The sequence below is a fragment of the Ascaphus truei genome, chromosome 2, assembly GCF_040206685.1.
Source record: "Ascaphus truei isolate aAscTru1 chromosome 2, aAscTru1.hap1, whole genome shotgun sequence".
Lineage (NCBI taxonomy): Eukaryota > Metazoa > Chordata > Amphibia > Anura > Ascaphidae > Ascaphus > Ascaphus truei.
Genome location: NC_134484.1, coordinates 85295556 through 85318570, shown reverse-complemented (window position 1 = coordinate 85318570; position 23015 = coordinate 85295556). Strand labels below are relative to the sequence as shown.

Here is a 23015-nt window from a genome sequence, read left to right as displayed (position 1 = left end):
TGGAAAGATTTCTATGATCTATTGGCTGTGCAAAGGGAGAGACTGAGTGTTTAGAGTTGGCAGCTGAGCCATGAGTGAGGTGGCCTTGTGGTTGGACACACAGGCTTGAGTGGTGCGATTGAGTCAAGGGAGGAGGATAATGCAGAGTTGAGGGTGAATAGGGCAGAGTTCAGTGGGAGAGAGAAAAATTATGTGAGTGGGGTAAAGAGTGATGAGGTGGAGGAGGTACGGGAGGATGGGTCAATAGATTTGAGGTTTCTGTGAAGGATGGGATTGGTGGGGGCGGAGGAGGAGCAGGGAGGGCAATATAAAGGATGGTGGAGAGGAAGTGATAGGCAGGTGGGATGTTGAGGGGGAACTCGGCATGGCATCTTGCCATGAGGATAATTATATAATTTATATAGGCAGAACTCCAGTAACCAAGATGGCCACTGGAGCGTGTGTGAATGTGTGTGTGTATAAGTGAGGAAAGGATCCCAGGAAACAATATGGTCGTCAGAGCTGCAGTGTTGGCGCTGACAGCACCGAAGCCTCATAGACTGGCTGACCAGAAGATGCTTGACAAAGTGCTGTCCCAGCACACAGTGACATAATACAAAAGTAAGGTGCTAAATAAGTATATTTCAGAGAAAGTGACGTGTTAGAATAAGAGGTCATGCTTTGAAGCTGGAGGGTGGCAGGATCAAGAAAATGTGAGAAAGTACACATAAAGGGTTGGTTATTTGTGGAGTAGCCTCTCACAGGAGGTAAGATATTTTTTTCCGATTGCCTACTAGTTGTGACATAACGGTTCAGAGATGGAACGCACTCTTTCATAAATGTATCTTCAAAGTACTCAATAAGTCGTTTGGGTGCAACCAGCTAGTGGTTTGCCGAATCCACTGAATATATCAATTAAAATAATATGCTGGGCGACTCCTAATATTATTGTTGTATATTTATTTCAACTTCTTGGTGCAAACACACCTTTGCCAGCTATGACAGGCAGGTATACAGTTTACTCTCCCAACAGCTTTTATGATCAAACTGTACCTGATATGACTTGATAAATGGTGAACAAGTCATTTTGGTGAAGTCAATAAGGCAGATGGTACTGTATGTGGTGTTCTAATGCAATTACTCTATTGCAAAGGATGTATTAAATCGTGACAAATTCAGATTATTTCTTTATTATTATGATTCTTGCAGAATCAATTAGAATGTACCGTCTGGTATATTTGCTCTCCACAGTACCCTTTCCCTCCCTCCTCACGCCATTCCCTCTGTGCCACAGCGTGGAGCCGCGTTAGTGGCTCATGTACAACATTTTATGGTGTGAGCACAATTGGAAAGCATGGCGGTGATTGACAGCTCACCGCTGTGTGTCTGCAGAAGCAAATATGACTGACGTTTTTGCCGGAGCAGTTTTCACTGGACATAATTGGGAGCTGAGCAGAACATTTGGGCTGCAACTTGCTATTGTTTGTTTGCCATTGTGCGATGGCAGACTGCTATTTCACGCCCTGTTCTCAACAGGGTTAGTAGAGGCTTATACAGTAAGGGAGTTAAAAATGCTTGGGATAGACATGTCTATCCTAAATATGAACGAAAGCCAAGACATTAATGAGGTCCAAGTTTGTACAACATATAGGTAAATAGGCAGACTAGGTTGGCCAAGCGGTTCTTATCTGCCATAAAATTCTATGTTCTTATGTATGTTTCCGTGCTCTTAGCTTACCAAACGTTTACAAAATATTGAAAAATACTTACAGAAATATGGTTTTTGCAACAAAAGAAAAAAGAATGAGAAAAGGAAAGCCAGTCATACTGTATGGCTCTCTTAAACCTCACGTCCATTCTTGGGCTGCTTTAATCATATACTGTGAGAACCATTGGTTTGGGAGATATTCCTGTTCAGTCAATCAATAATGAGGACTGACAACTGACAGATGTGCTAAACCAATGAAAAGGTCACTTAGTTACAATACTGTTATATAGTCAACAGCACTCTACCTGCTCTTGAGCAGTGAAAACTTTGTCCATTTCATCTTGTACGAGTCTCTTGAGATGTGACAATGTGAGCTCTAGGTGTCTCTCTTTTTCCTTCCCTGACGTTAGTTCGGAAATCCTTTTTGTGCGGCTCTTACTTTCCCCTTCTCTGAGTTGCCATTCCTACAGAAAAATATGTGGGCAAGTTTTACATTGTTTACCAGAACTCCATTTAATGTTAGTGAAAATATTAATAATACAGATCAATAACTATTGCATGCAAGTACAAATAACATATTGTTCTTATTGGTCGGAAAACGTGAATAAAGAGCATACTCAACTTTTCAAAATATTTCTCTTTATCATAACTCTTTTTCTAAGCCATGCACTACGGGGAGAGATTCACAAAGCACCAATGCAGAAGAGCATCACACTGCGACCCTGCGTTAACGGACGTTCAAGTCAATTGCCGTTAACGTGGGATCCCAGTTAGCCAAACCTGCCTTTCTGTTTTGTTTCTATTTATACTAGTGGTTAAGTACATTTTCTGGTGTTCTCATAGGAGCAATTACTACTCTATTCTCTTTGGTTCCATTCAGTAATAATCTTTTGCAGGTGCCACCGCTGCAATGACCACGATGATCATCACCACCACCCAATCTCAACCCCCTCTTTTGCTAATTTAACTACTAGACACACTTTTGACGAAGTGTGATCGGGCTAGTCTACAGTGTGTATTAACACTCCCTCTCCCATCCTGTGTGCTCTTCCAAATGGACACGCACATGGTGTGTATTCCCGATTTGAGTTTCAGCATTAAGCAAATCCAGCTATTTTAGAAATTGTAGCAAATAAGCAAAACTAGGCAAAATTGCAATGCACAGTGGTTTAAATGCTTGGCTAATCGCTTGGGATCTCTGAGGAGGCGGCACACTTTTTCTCATAGCAAAATGACTCCCAGGTCTCTTTCCTTTATAGTCGTTGACATTATAATGAGATTTATCCTGTATTCTGATCCTGTATTTTGACCCAAGTGCAGTATTTGGTATTTTTTAGCATTAAATTGTAGTTGTCACACTCATTCAGCATTCCTCTAATGCTTTAGGTAGCTAAACCATTAATCATTTTGTTTACCCGCCCTAAAGTGTCAACACTGTTTCAGATCTTTGTGTCATCTGCAAAAAGGCATACCCTTCCAGGCTCACCATTGTACAGCAACCACTGAGCAGGTTAGTGAGACACATTGGGCATAATGTATCCCTTTTTGGTCTGTTTAAAGGAAGAAACGACAAACAATACATTTTTTTATCTAAATCTGAAACAAAAATTTGAAAGGACTTTTTAATACCTGCTTCAATTACTTTCTCTGATTATTTTGTTACCATCACCTCAACTCCATATTTAAAATTACTGATGTGGAGATGTGGGTACTACCAGAAAGATGAAATAACAGAGGGATTCATTGAGCTAGTAAATCAAATCTTATGAAAAAATAGCTTGGAATTTTCTGTGTGGTGGTGCATTTCTAACAGGATGCTCCGGTACAAACAAAAAGTGCAGGAACTGGGGTTCCACCTCCACCCTAGTCCTGGTTTTGGACTAAATTATTTTCGTGACTTGTATTTGGTTTTGTAAAACTTGATTTGTGTGGTTTTGATATTGGATTTGCTTTGGTGTTTTTACCAGATTGTGGGGGAAAAAATTATACAAGTATGAAAAAATTCATATACAGCAGTCCTGCACAACTCGTAAAGCGAGAAGAGCCGAACTGCTCCAAGGAAAAAAAATTTGGTCCGCACGGGTAAAATCATCATCATCATCTCTCCACCAGCACCCCTCATCATCATCCTCATATCTCCACCAGAACCCCTCACTATCAACCTTTGCGATACTCCCCATCTATCTCTCATACCCCCATCTCTCCCCCTCACCCACACACATAATACTCCCCCTCCACATCAAACACACAATACCCCCCTGCACACCACACACATCCCCCCGTGCAGCTCACATCATTCTCCCCCCGTGCACCTCACATCATTCTCCCCCCTGCACCTCACATCACTCTCCCCCCCTGCACCTCACATCAATCTCCCCCCTTGCCCCTCCAATGACCCCCCCTGCACCTCCAATCACCCCCCCTACACCTCCAATGACCCTCCCCTGCACCTCCAATCACCCCCCTGAACCTCCAATCACCCCCCTGCACCTCAAATCACCCCCCCTGCACCTCAAATCCCCCCCTGCACCTCAAATCCCCCCTGCACTTCAAATCCCCCCCCCTGCAGTTCAAATCACCCCCCCTGCAGTTCAAATCATACCCCTGCAGTTAAAATCACCCCCCCTGCACCTCCAATCACCCCCCTGCAGTTCAAATCACCCCCCCTGCAGTTCAAATCACCACCTTTGCAGTTCAAATCACTCCGTCCCCTGCAGTTCAAATCTCACCCCCCCTGCAGTTCAAATCACCTCCCCCCTGCAGTTCAAATCACCTCCCCCCTGCAGTTCAAATTACCCCCCCTGCAGTTCAAATCACCCCCCTGCAGTTCAAATCACCCCCCCGAAGTTCATTTCAACTCCCCCCGCAGTTCAAATCACCCCCCCCCCGCAGTTCAAATCACCCCCCCCGCAGTTCAAATCACCCCCCCCCCCGCAGTTCAAATCACCCCCCCCTGCAGTTCAAATCACAGCATCTTGCCCCCCCCCCTCCCCTACCTTACCTTACCTTGCGGTGGAGGAGGCGGCGGCGGCAGAGCAGGCAAGACTGCACGCACGCTCTAGCAAGCAGCAGGCAGGAAGTGCCTCAATGCTAGAACGCGCTGCTACCCTGAGAGGGGGAGAGCGGGCTCGTGGGGGAGGGTGACAGCGGGCTCGCAATGTGGCGCGGGAGAGCGGACTCGGGAGGGAGGGGGAGAGCAGAAAGCCGCCGCGGGCCGCACAGTGAGTGCAGGTGCAGGCCGCGTGTTGTGCAGGCCTGATATACAGCATGGGTAAATGCTTAAACTAATTAGAAAAACAATAAGAAAACTTTAATATAACTGAAAAACATCAAATAATTTAAAAAGATATGGCAAAAAAAAAAAAACCACACACCAAGTTAACAGTTATTTATAAAATGTTTTACCAGGAAGTAATACATTGAGAGTTACCTCTCGTTTTCAAGTATGTCCTGGGCATAGAGTTAACACAAATAATACATGGTTACAAATACAGTTACCTAAGTGAACAGGGTATACATTATATACAAGACATTGCATGCACAGTTAAAGAAAATATATATTATAGGCATATGTAACAGTTACAGACAAGATTAAAATGTGAGACAGCCTTAGTTTTGAAAGAACTTAAACTGGTGGTGGTTGTGAGAGTCTCCGGTAGGTTGTTCCAGTTTTGTGGTGCACGGTAAAAGAAGGAGCGGCCGGCTTTTTTGTTGAGCCTGGGAACCATGAACAGTCTTTTGGAGTCTGATCTCAGATGATAAGTGCTGCATGTGGTAGGGGTGAGGAGCTTGTTCAGATAGATGGGTAGCTTACCCAGAAAGATTTTGGGTAAGACAGGAAAGATGAACTTTGCGCCTAGACTAAAGTGATGACCAATCTAGTTATTTGAGCATTTCGCAGTGATGAGTGTTCTAGTTGCATTGGAAAACAAAACGGCATATTAAATTGTAGAGGGTGTCAAGTTTGCTAAGGTGGGTTTGGGGTGCCGAGCCATATATTATGTCTCCATAGTCGATAATTGGCATTAGCACCTGCTGTGCGATACGCTTTCTGACCAGCAGACTTAGGGAGGATTTCTTCCTGTACAGTACAAGTTAGAAATGAGGATTGCCTTCCCCTTTATGTACTCTACAAGGTTAACTTTAAAAATGTCTCAAATCATCCAGGGTCACCACTTCCTCTTCCTGTCCCAGCAGCCCAGCCTCAGGGGGTAGTTAGAGCCATGGGGTGCTGGTCACTACAGATGTCCATAAGACAGAAGATCGCAAGACACAAGACAGAACATAGTAAATTCCAAGGAAAAAAGGATATACAGTACTTAAGAAGTTTTGAAGACTGAAGATTTGAGATGAGATTCACCATCCAATATCCTTGGGAACAGACCAAGGAATTACATAAGGAGATTGGTCTCACACAAAGTTCTTTACAACCCCTCACATAGCAATGATCTATAGTATTAGCTTTTTTAAATAAGTCTAATATCTAGCTATTTCAACTTACATTTAACATATAGTGGTCCAAATTTCAGTGTCCTGATCAGACACTAGGGGGCCAGCATATTCTGACTGAGTACGAGTGTAATAGGGATTTGAGACTCCACTAATTCCACTCTTAACTATCTGGTGATTCTAAAAGCTGACTACAGTGAACATTAACTCAAGTCACACCATCCACTCTTTAAAATTTTTGTAGTACGGGTCTTAAGGTCAGGTGTTATCTTTGATTACTCTCTACAACATAGAAGACCTTGAAAAGAGGGAAAGACATCAAAACCTAAGGATCAGGAATATCCCGGAAGCTATTCCAACGGAGGACTTACAGCCATACATCCACAGGATGTTAGATCTTTAGTCCCAGACCTCAAAGAAGATACATTAATGATGGACAGGAGTCATAGGGCATTAGCACCGCGAAGCAACATCCAGAACAGGAACAGGGATGTAATTATAAGAATGCACTACTTTGCAACAAAGGAACTAATCCTGAATGGCTGTAGGCAGAGAGGAGGAACAGACATTACATTTGAAGGGGTCTCCATTCAGATCTTCAGTGACCTTGCACGTATCACAATTGAAAGAAGGAGGGAAATGAGACCGCTAACCGCGGTCCTCAAAAGCTAAGGAAACTGGTATAGATGGTGGTGTCCCTTTTGCCTAATCATAATGCGAGAGGGCAGACAGTTATCATTCCGGACACTAGAGGAAGCCGAGGACCCGATGGAGAGTCTTGGCATTAATCCAAGAAGAGACCATCCTCAACAACAGGAAGGAAGTATCATAATGCGAGAGGTGGATCAGCTGACAACAAGGGAGTCCCCCAACACTAACGTATGATCAATTGAAAAAAACATATTCTTCTACACTGTTCCAATTTTTTTTTTTATAAGGTGCCCATGATGTACGCAAGCTGATCTTCTCAGAATTATCGGAAGCACTGACGATGATGGAGGCTGAATTTCCTTCCTGGAATAGGAAATAATCATTTTAAACAATGGGGGAAAAAAAGATATAAAAGTAATAGGGGATGTTTTAGTTAAGGGGGAAATAATGGAATTCAAGGATATAGTAAAAACACTGGCTATCCCCACACAAGATCTATTTTGATACTTCCAAGTTAGACACTTTATATAGAAGATCGGACAGGGGAAAAGCTATGTAGTAACAAAAAAGTTCAGAAAGGCCTCATATCCTATATATAAAGAGTTAGTGTCAGATTGTGAAAGTATACAATTTAAATATATGGAGGGGTGGGAACATGATTTGCAAACGGAAATCTCGAATGAGGAATGGGGAGATATTTGGAAAGGAGTCGCCAAAACATCTATCTGCACTAGAACAATGGAAAATGCATATAAGATAATATTTAGATGGTACATGACCCCACAAAGACTAAGCAAGATTTATCCTGGTTATCCAGATGTGTGTTGGAGGGGCTGTGGAGGTGTGGGAGATATGATCCATATTTGGTGGACGTGTCCAAAAATAGCAAAACTGTGGTAGAGGATAAAAGATTGGCTCGAGGAGATGTTTGAGGTCGGACCCTTTGGCTTTTCTCTTGGCCAGACCAATCAAATCGCTTGATCACCACCAACGTAAGCTTAGCTCCCAAATTCTCACAACTGCCAGATGTGCAATAGCTGCGGCCTGGAAAAATACAGAAATTCCTTCCATGAATGCGATTAAAAAAACGATAAACGAGGTCATGACAATGGATAAACTTACAGCATACGTAAGATACAACAGAGACACATAACAAGATATGGGACCCATGGATTACATATAGATAGGATGGACTCCAACCCAAGTTAATGAGGATAGGTCCTAAAGTTGGACGAATCCCTGACTTCTCACCTCAAAGAGAGGATTCCGTTCCCCGATTTAGCTGGCTGAGTCAAAAGATGGTGACGAGACGACCCTTTCACCCCCCTCCCTCCCATTTTATGTCCTCCCTCCAATTTTATATCCTCCCTCCAATTTTATGTCCTCCCTCCTGATATATTAAAATGAGTTTTTGGCGGAATGGTGGCGCCTCCCTCCTCTTCCACATGATGGGGCTTCCCCTGGCTACAAAAGGGGTGTGCGGGGGAGATAGGGATAGAATGCATATCTAATTCCCTCCCAAGGTTTGTGTATTTTTGTACATTATATTATTCAAATATGTTATGTTACATTCATATGATTTTCCCCTGGCTTTTTCCTGGAATGCGACGCTCTTCACCTGGCGCATGCCGCGTTCATTTTGCGTTCCCAGCCACGGGTCATGCGCGGCTGATGCGTTTATTGAGAATGGTTCGGATTTAATAGGTTACAATTCTTCGCGTGTCCGCCAGATGGCAGATATTCATGAATTGTAATGCGCATGCGCTTCAGTAATGTGTCGACTTGCAGGTGTTTCGTTTAAAAAAGATATCAGAGTGTGCTATTCCTGAAGAAGTAACTGTTGGTTACGAAACGCGTTGGAGTGTGTTTCAGATCATTTTTAACTATATTTTATAGTTTTATTTTTATCTTTCCCTCCTTGTCCCTTGTGTCAGTCATCTCTGCCTCATCCACTCTGTGCCTCCCCGGTTGCCATCCGGCACTTTGCGATAACACTGCGGTCACCATAGACTTTGCATTGAGCTCTGCACTGTGAGAGAAACTAGTGACGTCACTAGCGAGCGTCCCGTGAGACGAACCAGCGTGTTACCGGCGTGGAGCTGTGGAAAGTGAGTAGCAGAGGAGACTCCATCTCTGCCCCATCCACTGTGTGTCTCCCCGGTTGCCATCCGGCACTGTGCGCTAATACTACGGACTCTCTAGACATTGCGGTGAGCTCTGCACTGTGAAAAAAATAAGTGACGTCATCATCGGGCTTCCCGTGAGGCGCAGCAGCGTGTTACCAGCGTGGAGCAGTGGAAAGGCAGCAGCAGAGGAGACTGTACTGGGACGTGTATATACATCTACACTGTGGACTTAATTTCTTAGTATCCAGGAACAGCGCGTGTGCCCTTCACGTACCAAGAGGGCCCCTACCCCCCACTTACCTGGTCAGATGATCGTGGGTCTCCGGCTCCTCTTCTGCAAGTGGATAAAGTCTGACGAGTCCAGCTGTTCCCCTGTGTGGTAACCCCACTTACATATTGCTTGTTTTAATATTTATTAATGCACTCAGAACTTATTATCCTTTAGTTTAATTAACTTTATAAACTGTAATTCACGTTGTGCGTTGTGCGCCTTGTCTTTTTTCTGTTCATCAAATCATGTAGAGTACAATACAGTTCAGCACAACAGAATGGTCTTACAGAAAGTCCTCCGCATTGTCCGTCCATGGCCGTTTCCTTGCATGGCGCAAAACGCCATTAATGCAGTCTCGAACGCCTTTCATTACAGGATCTGTAATTGGATAAAAGCGCCGCATTTTATCCCGAATGTTCCGTCTTAAATTGGCAGGAAGTGCCTTTTTACGCAATTTCCGTCGTAGTTCACTTTGAAGGCCCAGTCGCAGTACAACGAGTAGGGAACATGGTGCTTAAAAAGTAACAAGGCATACTTGTGGGGTGCACCAGCACTCTTCACCCTATACTTCTGCCTGAGCGCCGGTGGCAGATCGCACAGGGTGATGTCGGGCACCGTATCGATGCGAGCGAATGTAGGTCATTTGGGAGCGGGTGTGCTTGAGGCGACGGGCGATGGTAGGTTGTCTGGGAGGAAGCTTTCCTCCGGTCTTGGTCGCCGTGTAGTCTCCTGGCATGGTCTTGACGGGGTTGTCATGTCCTCCTCAACGGCATACATGTACACTACATCTTCTGGTGGAGGGGGTGCGCTTGGTGATGGAAGGGGGTCGAAGGTCCCATTCATCACATCCATGTCACCCCCCTGCTCCAGCGTCGGGGAAAAAGGGGCATTAACACCGAGCAAATAATGTATGCCCGCTATGTCAGCCTCTATCTTCTCCATCCGTCGATCCATCCGTCGATCCATATGTTGCATCCGTTGATCCATATGTATCATCCGTTGATCCATTTGTAGCATCCGTTGCTCCACATTTAGCATTGTCTCCAGAAGCAGATCTATCTTTGCTAGCACAATAGAATTCCCGGGGAGATCCACAGTTATCCCATTCAGCATCCGGTCTAACGAGCTGCTTCTTGTGCATGGCATGTGAACATCTGGGTGGATGGGTGCAACGGAGGATGAGATGGGGGTTCCATGGAGAGAAGCGGCAGCGACATCAAAGAAGAGTGGAAGAGGTGACCTGTGGATATCCGGTAGAGGAGAAGCGGCAGCGTCGTCGAAGAGGGATGGAGAAAGTGACCTTTGGATTTCCGGGCGAGAAGCAGAGTCGTCTAAGAGCAAAGGAGAAAGTGACCCGTGGATTTCAGAGGCAGCGTCATCGGATAGAACTGGAGAAGATGGCCTGTGGGTTTCTGTGAGGGCGGCGGCAGCATCAAGGACGAGGGGTGGAGAAGACGGGCTGAAGATTTCCGGGACAGCCGCGGCAGTCATCGAAGCGTATGTGAGGAAGTGGTCTGCGGGTTCGATGGGTTGGCTGCCAATCGTTTTGCGTGGAGAGTACATCACCGTATATCTTCTTGACATAATAAGGCTGACGTCTATGAAAACCCTTAGCCTTTGGGGTCAGCAGAAGGTTTTCTTTATTGGCCTTAGCCTGTCGCTTTTGCCTTGGCATGGAAACGGCAACTGCCTTACGCTTTTTCTGCTTGACAGGCACGGCAGAGGCGAGTGGGTTCCTGCGTCCGTAGAATCGGGGTTGATCCATGGAAACAGGTGGCACAATGCAGTATCTGGACAAGGGCAAGTTCAGATAAAGATCATCAAGTGGTGGGCTATGCAAAGTGTGTAACCTTTTATGCATGGCGACCAGGTACAGGTGTTGAAAGTGGGCGTACTGTAATGTGAGTCATTACCGTATAAATACACCATCCATTTTGTGGATTCACTGCACATTGAATACACATCGACTAAACATCGAATATACATTCTTGTGTTTGTATTTCTTTCTACTCGCAGCAATGCCTGTTAAAAAGATTTCCAAGGAGCTCAGCATGCGAATTAAGGACATGTACACGAGCGGACACCGAATTGCTGCTATCCAACGCTGGTTAGCTACTTCTGGCATTGTTGTGCCAGCAACCACCGTGAGCTATCATGCACACGGAAAAAACAGAGACCGCAAAAGGGCACCAAGGGTAACTAACGCGTAAGTATATTTATACAACTTTAAAATAAAATTAATTTTAATTTAAATCAAATATTTTTGTTATTTCTGTTGATTTATATTACAACAGTATATATATTTTGTATATTTATATTTATATTAAAACAGTATATATATTTTGTATATTTATATTTATATTACAACAGTATATATATTTTGTATATTTATATTACAACAGTATATATATTTTGTATATTTATATTTATATCAGTACAGTATACAGTATATATTTTGCATATTTATATTTATATTACAACAGTATATATATTTTGTATATTTATATTTATATATAAATTTTATATTGCTGCATATTAATAAAACAATATATTTTCTTTACATTGTAGGGAGACAACTCTTCTGGTGGACAAAATAAGTGAGGAGAATGATGAGAAGAGTGCATTAAGGGTCATAAACACTCTGCAGGAAAAGCACAATCTGACTGTATCCGAGAGCAGCATAAAGAAGATGAGACGCAGCATTGGATGGAAATATGGATGTGTGAGGTTAGTACTGGACAGTACAGGAGGTAAAAGTGTTGTTTCGCAAACTGTACTGTACCGCTAAAATTATTTATTCCTTATCATTACAGAGCGTACCCCATGATACGGGACGCAAACAAAATCAAGAGTGGTCCAGGCCCAGGCATGGATCGACAGTGGGGAGACTTTCCAGGATTGCATCTTCACTGATGAGTCTACTGTGTCGCTGGAGAGATTTGCAAGCTTTGCATTCCACAAAAAAGGCTGCATATCTTTGAAGCCGCGGTCAAAACACCCTGTGAAGCTGCATGTGTGAGGTGCCAACTCTAGGCGTGGACCAGGATGCATTGTCATCTTTGAAGGTAAAATATATCAAATATAATGTAGCCTTATGCACTGTACTTTACTAGTGTAACCTTACTGTATGCACTGTACTGTACTATTGTGCAGTTTTTTTGAGGACTTTTCTTTTCTTGCTATAGGAATAATGAATAAAGCTTTCTTCCAAGACAACATTGTCCCTGAGTGCAATACATCACACGCGAGTTCCTCAATGGTCACCGCTTCTACCAGGACAACGATCCGAAGCACACCGCGTCAACAGCGCATATCCTTGAGCGCGGTATCAACTGGGTGAAGACGCCAGCGGAGTAAGTGCAGTAGACCGTGTCTCATTTTTCCCCCCACTGTTTTTACTGTGTACTGTATCTCTTAAACTAATTGTCCTTTTTTTCCAATGACAGATCGCCAGACTTCAATCCGATCGAAATGGTCTGGCATCAGCTGAAGGACCATATCCGGAAAGTGGCGAAATCCTCCAAAAAGGACGAGTTGCTGAAAGGCATAATGAGTTTTTGGAACGATGTACTCACCGTGGAACGCTGCAATAAATATATAGACCGTATTGCCACTGCGTTGCCCATTGTGATCGCGCGTAATGGGCAAGCATCAGGAAAGTAGTACTGTGCTGCAGTATTGTAAGTACAGTATGATACAGGTAAGTATGGCACAGATTTTTTCAGAGTATACAGTAGTTACAGTTTTTTCTTTACAGAGAGAGCAGCACCAGCCATCAGGTTACAGTACATAGTATTTAACAGTAGTCAGAGTATACAGTAGTTCCAGTATACAGTAGACTAGTTTGACAGTACTACAGTAACTGCCTACTAACTGCTCAATTTTTTTCTTTCCAGAGAAAGCAGCACCAGCCATCTACAGTAGTACTACACATCACACAATGCCATAATACAGTACGCACATAACTGCACTCATTTTTTGTTTTCTTGTCATTTCAGGATAAAAAGGGTGGCCTAGGGGGAGGTGGGGTTTTGTGTCCAGTCTAATCTGTTTTGTACAGTAAAATGTACAGTATATAAACAGCAGTATTGATGTACACAAAACCTCTCCTCTCTCAATGAACTACTGTACTGTACACGGAATGAGGAACAAGATAAAGACGGAAAAAATAATATTACTATGTATACTGTATATATATATATATATTATACATTACAGTATATATATTATTAAATAATATTCTTATAAATGTGCATAATTCATGTTTCTCCATGTTTTACAAATGTTTTCTAAATGTTTATCCAATTGCCAGAAGAACTTAATAAAGACTGCATTATGTATTATTCATGATTATTTTTATATTTGTATTTTTTTGTTCCTGATGAAATAAAATAAATATTTATTCACATTCCTGGTAATCATAATCATTGACAACAACCACACCCCCCCTACCCCTACAGTATACGAATGAATGACAAAACAACATGAATCAGTTAATGGTTTTTTTACTCTCAATTCTCACAATGCTGTGCACATCAGATTTACATTTCAAATTCGAGAAGGGATTTTCCAAAGCGTTACCATAAACAAAGCCTCAAAGGGTTTGGGGGGTTGGGCGAGTCATGTGCAGTAATCAGCTAGCTCCCATCTCAAAGAGGCTTAGAGTACACGCAGGCGCAGTGAGGCGATTGACGCTCGGCTAGGGACCGATTAAAAACACAATGACTAACTTCAGAAAATGAATGACTCTGTGGAGGTGTCTGTCGAATGACTCTGTGGAGAGGGGGGGGGGGTTGGATGACTCATGCGCAGTAAGCAGCTAGCTCCCATCTCAAAGAGGCTTAGAGTACACGCAGGCGCACGGCTAGGGACGGATTAAAAACACAATGACTAACTTCAGAAAATGAATGACTCTGTGCAGGTGTCTGTCGAATGACTCTGTGGAGAGGGGGGGGTTGGGTGACTCATGCGCAGTAAGCAGCTAAATAGCTCCCATCTGAACAAGGATTACACTCAGGCGCAGTGAGGCTTTCAAGCTCGGCTATGGACGGATTCAAAACACAATGGCAAGATTCCAAAAATTAAAGACAGGCGCATGAAGTTCAAAGCTAAAGACATACTTTAATTTCAAAAGGCAGTTCATCATAATAATACACCCCCAAATACAGTACGTAAAAAGCACACAAATCAACCATGTGCAGTCAAACGCACAGGGTCGCAGACAAAAGCTGCTGTACAGCACAAATTGAATATCGTAATACAGTAAAATGGTTTTTGCAGGCTTGTGGAGAAAAAAAAATTACAATAAAAATTTTTTTTTCATTCACTCAAGCAAGCAGTGGTGGGCGAAGTTACAGGCACATGCGCAGTAAATTCCTGCTGTCAAGCAGGAATGTGATTGAAACCAGACATACGTTCAAAGGAATGGTGTGGGAGAGATGTACTGCATTGCACAGAAGATAAGTTGAAATACCCTGCCGTGCAGTTAATTATTCCGAGCGAGGGGAGAGCGCTGTACAGTATATGTTGAAATGTGACACAGTTACAGTACAGTACACGCCTATGCGTTTCAACAATTTTCAAATGAGACATACTGTACTGTACTGCAGAACAGCACTGCAAATGCATGTATACTTTAAATATGCAAATTTACAATTACTGCGCGCGCACACACAGACTGTGTACTGACGTAGGTTGAACCGCGAAGGTATTAGACTTCCAAGACAACAGCTCGCAAACGTCCCCCTGAGTTTTTACATGGCATTGCAGTATTGCAGACAGCGAGAATAAAATGCTAATATCACGAGCGCGAAAATAACGCAGTTCACTCTGGGCGAAAACGACACAAAACCGCACATAACTGGGATAATCTGAAAATCGCGGATCTAGCCGATTTAGACTAAAGGCGGACGCCACTGTATGTACCGCTGCACACATCTCTTACAAGGTGTATAGTATCAGCCACAGAGCTACTCATATGTAGGGTTGCCAGGCGTCCGGTTTTCACCCGGACATGCTGGTAATTCCGATGGCTGTCCCGTATAAAATTGGAGGTAATACCTGACACGTACGTGCCCGGTATTACCATTATAACTTGCGGCAGAGGGCTGGCACTGCAAGAGTGAGGGTGGGTGGAAGGCGGGCAGCGGCGAGGGTGGAAGTGCGAGGACGGCTGGAAGGCGGGCAGCGGTGAGGGCGGAAGCGCGAGGGCGTCTGGAAGGCAGCCTTTGCAGAGACTGGAGCTGATGGTGGCCCGGCGCAGTCAGGACTGGAGGAGAGGACAGCCAATCGGAGGACAGTGGGGGTGGAGCCTACACCCCAGCAGCCAAGAGACAGGTCCTGTAATGTCTGTGTCTTGCAGGAAATAAGGTAAGGACACAAGATGGGGGTGGGGGGGAGATATGATAGGGAGCCAGGGTGAGATGATGATGGCGGGGCTGGGGGAAATAAGATTTTAATGATATGGGGGGGGGAAGATGGTGATTGGGGTCAGCCTGGGGAGATGAGATCATGATGATGAGTGTATAATTTATGTATTGGGGAGGTGGGGGTATATTGTATATGTATTGGGGAGGTGGGGGTATAATTTATGTATTGGGGAGGTGGGGGTATAATTTATGTATGGGGAGGTGGGGTATATTTTATATGTATTTGGGAGGTGGGGGTATATTTTATATGTATTAGGGAGGCGGGGGTATATTTTATATGTATTGGGGAGGTAGGGGTATATTTTATATGTATTGGGGAGGTGGGGGTATATTTTATATGTATTGGGGAGGTGGGGTATATTTTATATGTATTGGGGAGGTGGGGGTATTTTTTATATGTATTGGGGAGGTGGGGGGTATTTTTTATATGTATTCGGGGGATGTGGGGGTATTTTTTATATGTATCCGGAGGGCGTGGGGATATTTTTTTATATGTATTTGGGGGTGTGTGGGGATATTTTTTGTGTGTGTTCGGGGAGCGTGGGGGTCCAGAATTTTTGGACAAGCCACCTGGCAACCCAACTCATATGTTTTATGAAGGTCAGTGTGCTAAAGCTTGTATTAGGGAAATTTATGAAGAAAATGAGGGAGTTCTGAATGCTACATTGACAGACATGGGTAGGAGTGGACTTTATATGAGAAAGAAAGTAGAAAAATTATACATTTCTCAGCTATCAAGGAACCGTTTGTTAAACAGCGAGAGGCAGCTCATAGGATTGTTACAGCTTTCAAGGCAAAAGGGACTCTTCCTGACTGTCTCCAGAGATAAAATAAATGACAATAAAGATGCTTTTGTATACAGTATTTCACTAAATAACTTACCATTTGTTATTGCTACTGGGTCTTTAACATGATACCACAGGGATGATTAAATACAGAAATGTTTCCATTATGCAAAATGGCAGGAAAAACATATTTTCATTCATTTAGCAGTTCTGTCTGATATGTTGAAAAAAATTGGTATAAATACTTTACAGTACATACTTTTTAAGAGTAGTCGAGGTGAAAGAAATATGCAATAATCTTTCATCCTCAAAATCCTCATTGCCAATTAATATTATCAATGTTTCAGAAATTATTTAAAATATGGATTAAAAAATTAAAATTAATCAGCAAGATTTTACCCAATAACCAATGACCCCGTGCTTCAAAAAATAATAACTTTTCACTGAAGAATGACTTTATTGGGTTATGATCGATTATGAATACCCAATGTCAAATATTAAAGTTTACACCTGTAACACATGAGATAGGGGTAGCAAATAGATCCCTTTATATAGTGTAACCTCAATCCTAGCAGTGCTACTTGGTTACATATATGGAAATGTTGATGGCTTTCCTTACCTATGGAACTCTCTTCCACTCAATATTAGTCAAGCACCTCCACTTCCTGTTTTCAAAGCCAGGCTGAAAACCCACCTCTTAAAAAACAGGATCTCATTTAATTATCGAAGCATATACAGTAGTACTTGCTCCAGATGCACTTTGCCTCCCGGGCTGCACTTTTACCCCTGTGTCTGTAAATCTGTTAATACACCACCTAGATTGTAAGCAAAAAGTACATGTAAGAACAAGCTTACTCTTTCAAGTTGTTTGGTAGCTTCCAGCACCTGAGACTGTAATACACCATTTTCTTTGGTGAGGCGTCCACAGTCTTCTGCCATTTTGTTACGCAAATATGTATCCTCATCTGCAGACAACTGTTTATCTTTTAGCTGATATCTTAGTTTATCTGCTTCTTTTCTGGAAATAACAATATGAATTTGATGGAATTTTACAATACATCCAGAAGATTAATAAAATAGAATTGATCATGTACATACCCAAGCTCTGAACCAATCCGATCCTGTATGGACTGAGCTGTAGTGAGGTACTTTTCTTCCAACTGATATAATGCAGCCTGCAGTCTCAGGAAGTCTGATCTCTTTTCCACAAGCGTTGCTTCTACGCCTTCATGTTGTTTTATTTGTTCCTGAAGCTAAGCATAAAATAATGGGCACATGCTTAATACAGTTTAACTCCTGTGCTGCGGCAAGACCAACTATTTATTGCCGTAGTTCTTTACTACATTTTCTGCAGGCCTCGTATTGCATCACCATAAAACTGCAAAGAATCCAGACAAAACACAGAACTAATCATAAAATGAAATAAAACTGCAAACACATACGCTCATTTATAATTAGAAGTGATCTGCAGCATATTACATATTGAAAAAAATTCTACTAATTTCAATGGAATTAAATTTGCGATACTATATATGGTGCAGATTTGTTTGCCCAGAATTGCATGACCTTTGCCTTGATACATACAGTATGCCCTATTAATGCTTAAATACACAAATGTACCATCATATTTTTTTGTACTATTTCTTATTCAGTGCTCTGCTTGTAAAAGGCATTACCCCATAAGCAAAAGTAAAGTATTGCAATTAATATGCTGAAAGCTATGTATCACGTTGAGTATTATGAGTTTGTAGCACATCACTGATTTGCTATTCCTACTACAGTATGTCAAATGTAAGAAATCGTATAGTATGTTTCCTACATTTTTGTAGAATGGTTATAGAAACTCGGATCCAGTAGTCTATTTTAAATGATGTATAGATATGTATGTGTATTTTTATTTATGTAGCACCCACAGCTGTACATATTGCTTTACAAGAGAGACCATACAGTACAGGGAATTATAGTACAATAAGTGCAACAAATAAGATCAGAAAATAGGAAAGGAAATCCCTGTCCTGAAGAGCTTACAATCTAAGTGGTATGATGGGAGATTTACAGAGACACCAGATGAGGGAATATGAGCAGTAGATTGCAGTCATTGGTAGGAGTGACTGTGGGTGTGGGACAGGAGCAATGAGTCTGGGCTATTGGAGCGCTTCATTTAAGAGGTGAGTTTTAAGGTTCGTCTGAAAGGTGGGGAGAGAAGGTGTTTGGCATATACCGAGCGTGAGGGATTCCACAGGTAAGGGGCAGTGAGGGAAAAAAGATTTAAGGCAGGAGAGAGCAGTAGAGGTTAAAGGAGTCCGTTGCGGGTAGACCGCAGGAGGTGAGCAGAGGCATAGCAAAAGAAAAGGGGAGGAGTTGCTTTAAAAAAAAATGTGTATATATATATATATATATATTTATTTCCCCCCCCCCCCCCCCCGCTTTTTTTACTGCTAGAGCAGCCTCAAACATATCATGTCATTTTTCAGCTATCCCAAAATGTGAACAGGTGGTCAACACCACAGCCTGGACCATTTTGGCATTCAAACGTAGTATATGAAAGCAGAAGTCATTGGTTACTTGTGATTGCAGGGATTGGATGTGCCATTCTTTCTCCTGCACGCTGTGAATGGTGCTCTGCAGCTCATGATGGATCTTCTTCCGCTCTTCCTCTTTGTGTGCAATATCCTGTGTGGAAACCTCTGCCAGTTTCTTCAGCTGCATAACATCTTCCAGCAAGAGGCTCTTCTCTCTCATATTTGCATCTGAGGGGACAGCAGCAAAGTGGGACATTTATATAGGCTACCTAACCCTGGGGTTTTCAACTCCAGTCCCCAAGTCACCCCAACAGGTCAAGTTTTCAGGATATCCCTGCTTCAGCACAGGTGGCTTAATCAGTGGCTCTCTGCTTCAGCACTGGTGGCTCAATAAGTGGCTCAGTCTTCGACCTGACCTTTGAAAATCTGACCTGCTGGGAGGTCTTGAGGACTGGAGTTGAGAACCTCTTTGCTGCCTGAGGATCCTGTGATACATTACTACACTGTACAAAGCGGGTCCTTCAGCCACTGCAGGGTTAATATCCTTATTTACGCCCTATATATGGGTTTTTATTAAAAAGTCTCCCTGCTGTAATACTGGGGCATAGAACAGCACCTAAAAATTCAAATAATAGATTGTCTTTCTTATATAGCGTTGACAATGTACAGTACACCGAGCTGCACATAGAAAGACTCCCGGTCACCCCCTCCCCCCATACATCTTACAATGTAATTTTGTGGTGACTGAGGCACAGGGGGAAACAACACTAACTTACCCTTGGTCACAGGGAGCTGACCCTGAGATTTGAATCGAGCTCATCTGCTTTAAAACTGAGTGATATTACCACTATACTGCTCCTCATATCCCAGTGATTTGAATTATGGGTCAGCACGCCGGCTTTATTCACCCTTTCACCATGTCATACAGTGGTGAAGCCGCACGTGAGAACTCTGGGTAATAACATTCAAATGAGCACACTTGGCATGTCACTTTTAGCTTTCTATCCACTTTATTGAGTGAATTCCATAATGATTTTGCCTGCTGCAATAAACAGTTTATAAATAAATATTTTTCTTTGTTATCCACCTGTTTTGACGCAAGACCGTGCTGAAGCAGGGACGATTTATCCATAAGGACTAAGATAAGCAAAACCCTTACTATTGTATGCAGAGACTGTGTTACATTGTTGCCTATGCCAGGGCATGTTTTGGCTTGAGAACCAGCTTAGCTGGCCATGCAGTTAGTGAGGGTGAAAGCTAGGTGAAGTTAGCTTTCCCTAAAGGGAATAGGAGTTAATTTTATTATTTGGTTTTCTTAAAGGGACGGTGGGCCTCTGGTATATAATTTTAATTCCTGTAAATAAACCCCTGCATAGAAAATACAGTGTTTCTGGCCTTAAAATTGGTATAAAAGAGACTGCAACATGGTGTGGGCATCACAATATATATTTAAGGTAGGTGGCACCTCCGCCCAGAGCTCACCCCTCCCCATCTTTTTAACTTGGGAGGTTCTGGTATTTTGCTGAATGGACAAGACTCACTGTAGTTGCTTCCCCTCATACAGAGGTATCAGGAAGGGTTCACAGTTTTAGTGTTAGGACCTGCATTTGTGGTTATACCTTGACGTTTGGTATGCAGGCTTACGATGCTTTGGCCAAAGGGTTTAACTAAATAACCAAGTAATTACTATTATTGAAGTATTTAAACTTTATACTTATTACCATATATGTTTTGTCAATTTGATGTAGCATTGGGCACCCCTGTCTTTTGTTGTATACAATATATTTACCAGGTTTACTGAACACAGCTAAGAACATATATATCAGAATAACATATACAAGGTGGCCTCGCACGGCCGTAACCCCACAGAGTCCCCCAACCACCTTGTCCACAAACAATAACAATACAAGTGCGCAGCTAAAATGAATTAATATTTGTGAATGGATAGTGAATAAATATTACCACTATAAACCCAAAGTGGATAATTTAAATGTTAACTGTATTACCAGTCAAATAAACGGAGCGTCTGCAGCTGTACAGAGGGTAGCCCAAGACCCTGGGTAACTAGACAAAACAAGACAAAGAACAGCGCATAACGCTCATCGTGAAATAAGTAAATACAATTTTATGTTAAAAATGGTTCAAGGTTCTGCGTACATCAAGCAAGTGGAAAACAGGCACAGAATATAACACTGGTATCTGTTACCACTCAGGAACACTGGAGCACACAGGGACAGCAGGGATGGATGTCCTAGTCCACTTCCGTAGTCTGCATCAAGGTGGTCTGCGGGGTCCCTGTTCAGCACAAGGTGTACTTCGAGAGTCCAATGTGCTCACCCACAAGTTCCAGGTAAGTCAGGTTCAGGCTCCGCTGAGACAGGGATCTCTGTTGGTGCACTCACAGCCTCGTGAGACAGCGTCTGACGTCAGACTCGCAGCGCCGCACTGTGCGCCGTCGGATGATGACGTCACCACATGTGCCATACAATACAATATGTGTGCCATACAATACTGGAGAGCATACAGATAAAAGAGTGGTATATTCCTATAATATACCATTCTTTTATCTATTGGCTGTTCTGTGCCATGTGCTCACAGCCCTATTGCCTGCTGGGGGCTGTAGTCCCCTGCTGAGCCCTATTCCTGAGATGGCCACCGCGCATGCATACTTGTAATGGCCGTCGGGCTATGGGGTTACCCTGTGAATGCGCGTCATAATCAATATGGCGGCGCCCAAGGTCCTCCGGCGACCCGGTCGCCCAGCTACCCACCGCAGCTCTCCCCCTGCCTCCGCTGCCCATTGCAGCCGTTCCGGGATGTAAGGGGACAGAAGGGGGACCAGTGGGGACCCAGGCTATACTCTCCCCCTGATGAAAGAACCAACTCCCCGCTTGGGAATTACATAACTATAAACACCACACAATTTATATAATAAAAATGCAAGGTATGTGTGACGATGTGCTCACCACAAACAAGATGTGACCAAGCTGCTGAGGTGCGGTAATGTATATAATGCCAACCCAAAGCCGCGTGGGCTCGTCTGGAGTGTAGAGTAGTCGAGGTTGCCTAGTCAGGGTAACAGTAATGAGAGTAGTCTTGATACTTGCCGGGGTCAGTAGTGGAGAGGTACGGATCATTGAGGGTGGTTTAGCCGAGGTCAGGGTTGGAGAGATGTGGATCGTCGAGAGTAAGCCGAGGTCTGGAATGGAGATGCGGATGGTCAAAAGTAAGCCGGGTCAGGAAAGGAGAAGAGCGGAGTTCGAATACGGGCCAGGCAACAAGGCAAGGCAGATAAAGCTCGAACAGAACAGACTGTGGAGAAGCACATGCACAGAGATTGTGTTCAGCCGTTGACACCAATCAGAGCAAGAGGCATGTCACTGAGCAGGATTCTGATAGGAAGCTCAGCTGCAAGAGGCAGGTGTGCGGAGTCTTCCTGATGAATTACTAAGAGGATACAAGTGTGTGCTGCATGCGTGCAGTACGCACGTGTCGCATGCTGATGATGTCACAACGGGGAGGCAGAGCCAGTGGAGTTGGCATTTAGGCGTGTGCTCCTAAGATGACGACAGGGCTCAGGGTGAGGTTTGGGAGCGGTGCTGGTAGCTGGACGTATTGAGGGTATGTTTTGCTTGTGCCGACCGCGCGGCACCTCACAGATCATTACAGTATGTATATAGAACTTAACACATTGCAATGGCTTTAAACGATATTACATAGTTCGGTGAGCATGGCTATTATCAACATTAGCCTGCTACGAGACCACCGTTGAGACTAGTAGTGGGGTGCCCCCAATGAATTGTAGGCCACCCTGTTGGGAGGACGCCTCACTCTTTGGCTTCTGCAAAGCTCTTCTTCAGCAACTCCCTCTGGGGAGTAATAATCATGAGCTTGGGGCTCTGGCATAGGGGGTGTAACAGTCTCTACAAAGTCTCTTTCTGGTATGAAACGTGGACTCCTGGGGTCCAGGGGAGGGCTCGTTGGAGTCACTGATACTGGTACATGCGGCTCGGGCCCATTACCCGTTGCTCCTTAGGGAGGTGCCTCTTGATTTCTAGGTGCACTATGAGAGGGTCCTTCAATAAGATCCTCGGTG

The 23015-nt window shown here is 43.5% G+C and overlaps 1 protein-coding gene across 5 annotated transcripts in view; it reads right to left on the bottom strand.

Moving 5' to 3' along the window:
• LOC142482647 (uncharacterized) overlaps positions 1–23015 on the bottom strand; it is a 141852-nt gene that overhangs the window by 38970 nt on the left and 79867 nt on the right. For all 5 annotated transcript variants that reach the window (XM_075583047.1, XM_075583045.1, XM_075583049.1 and 2 more), the window contains 4 exons: positions 18963–19147; positions 17496–17650; positions 17253–17415; positions 1993–2151 (listed from right to left, as the gene is read on the bottom strand). In XM_075583047.1, coding sequence (XP_075439162.1) covers positions 1993–2151; positions 17253–17415; positions 17496–17650; positions 18963–19147 — 662 coding nt within the window. The remainder of the gene's footprint in view (positions 1–1992; positions 2152–17252; positions 17416–17495; positions 17651–18962; positions 19148–23015) is intronic.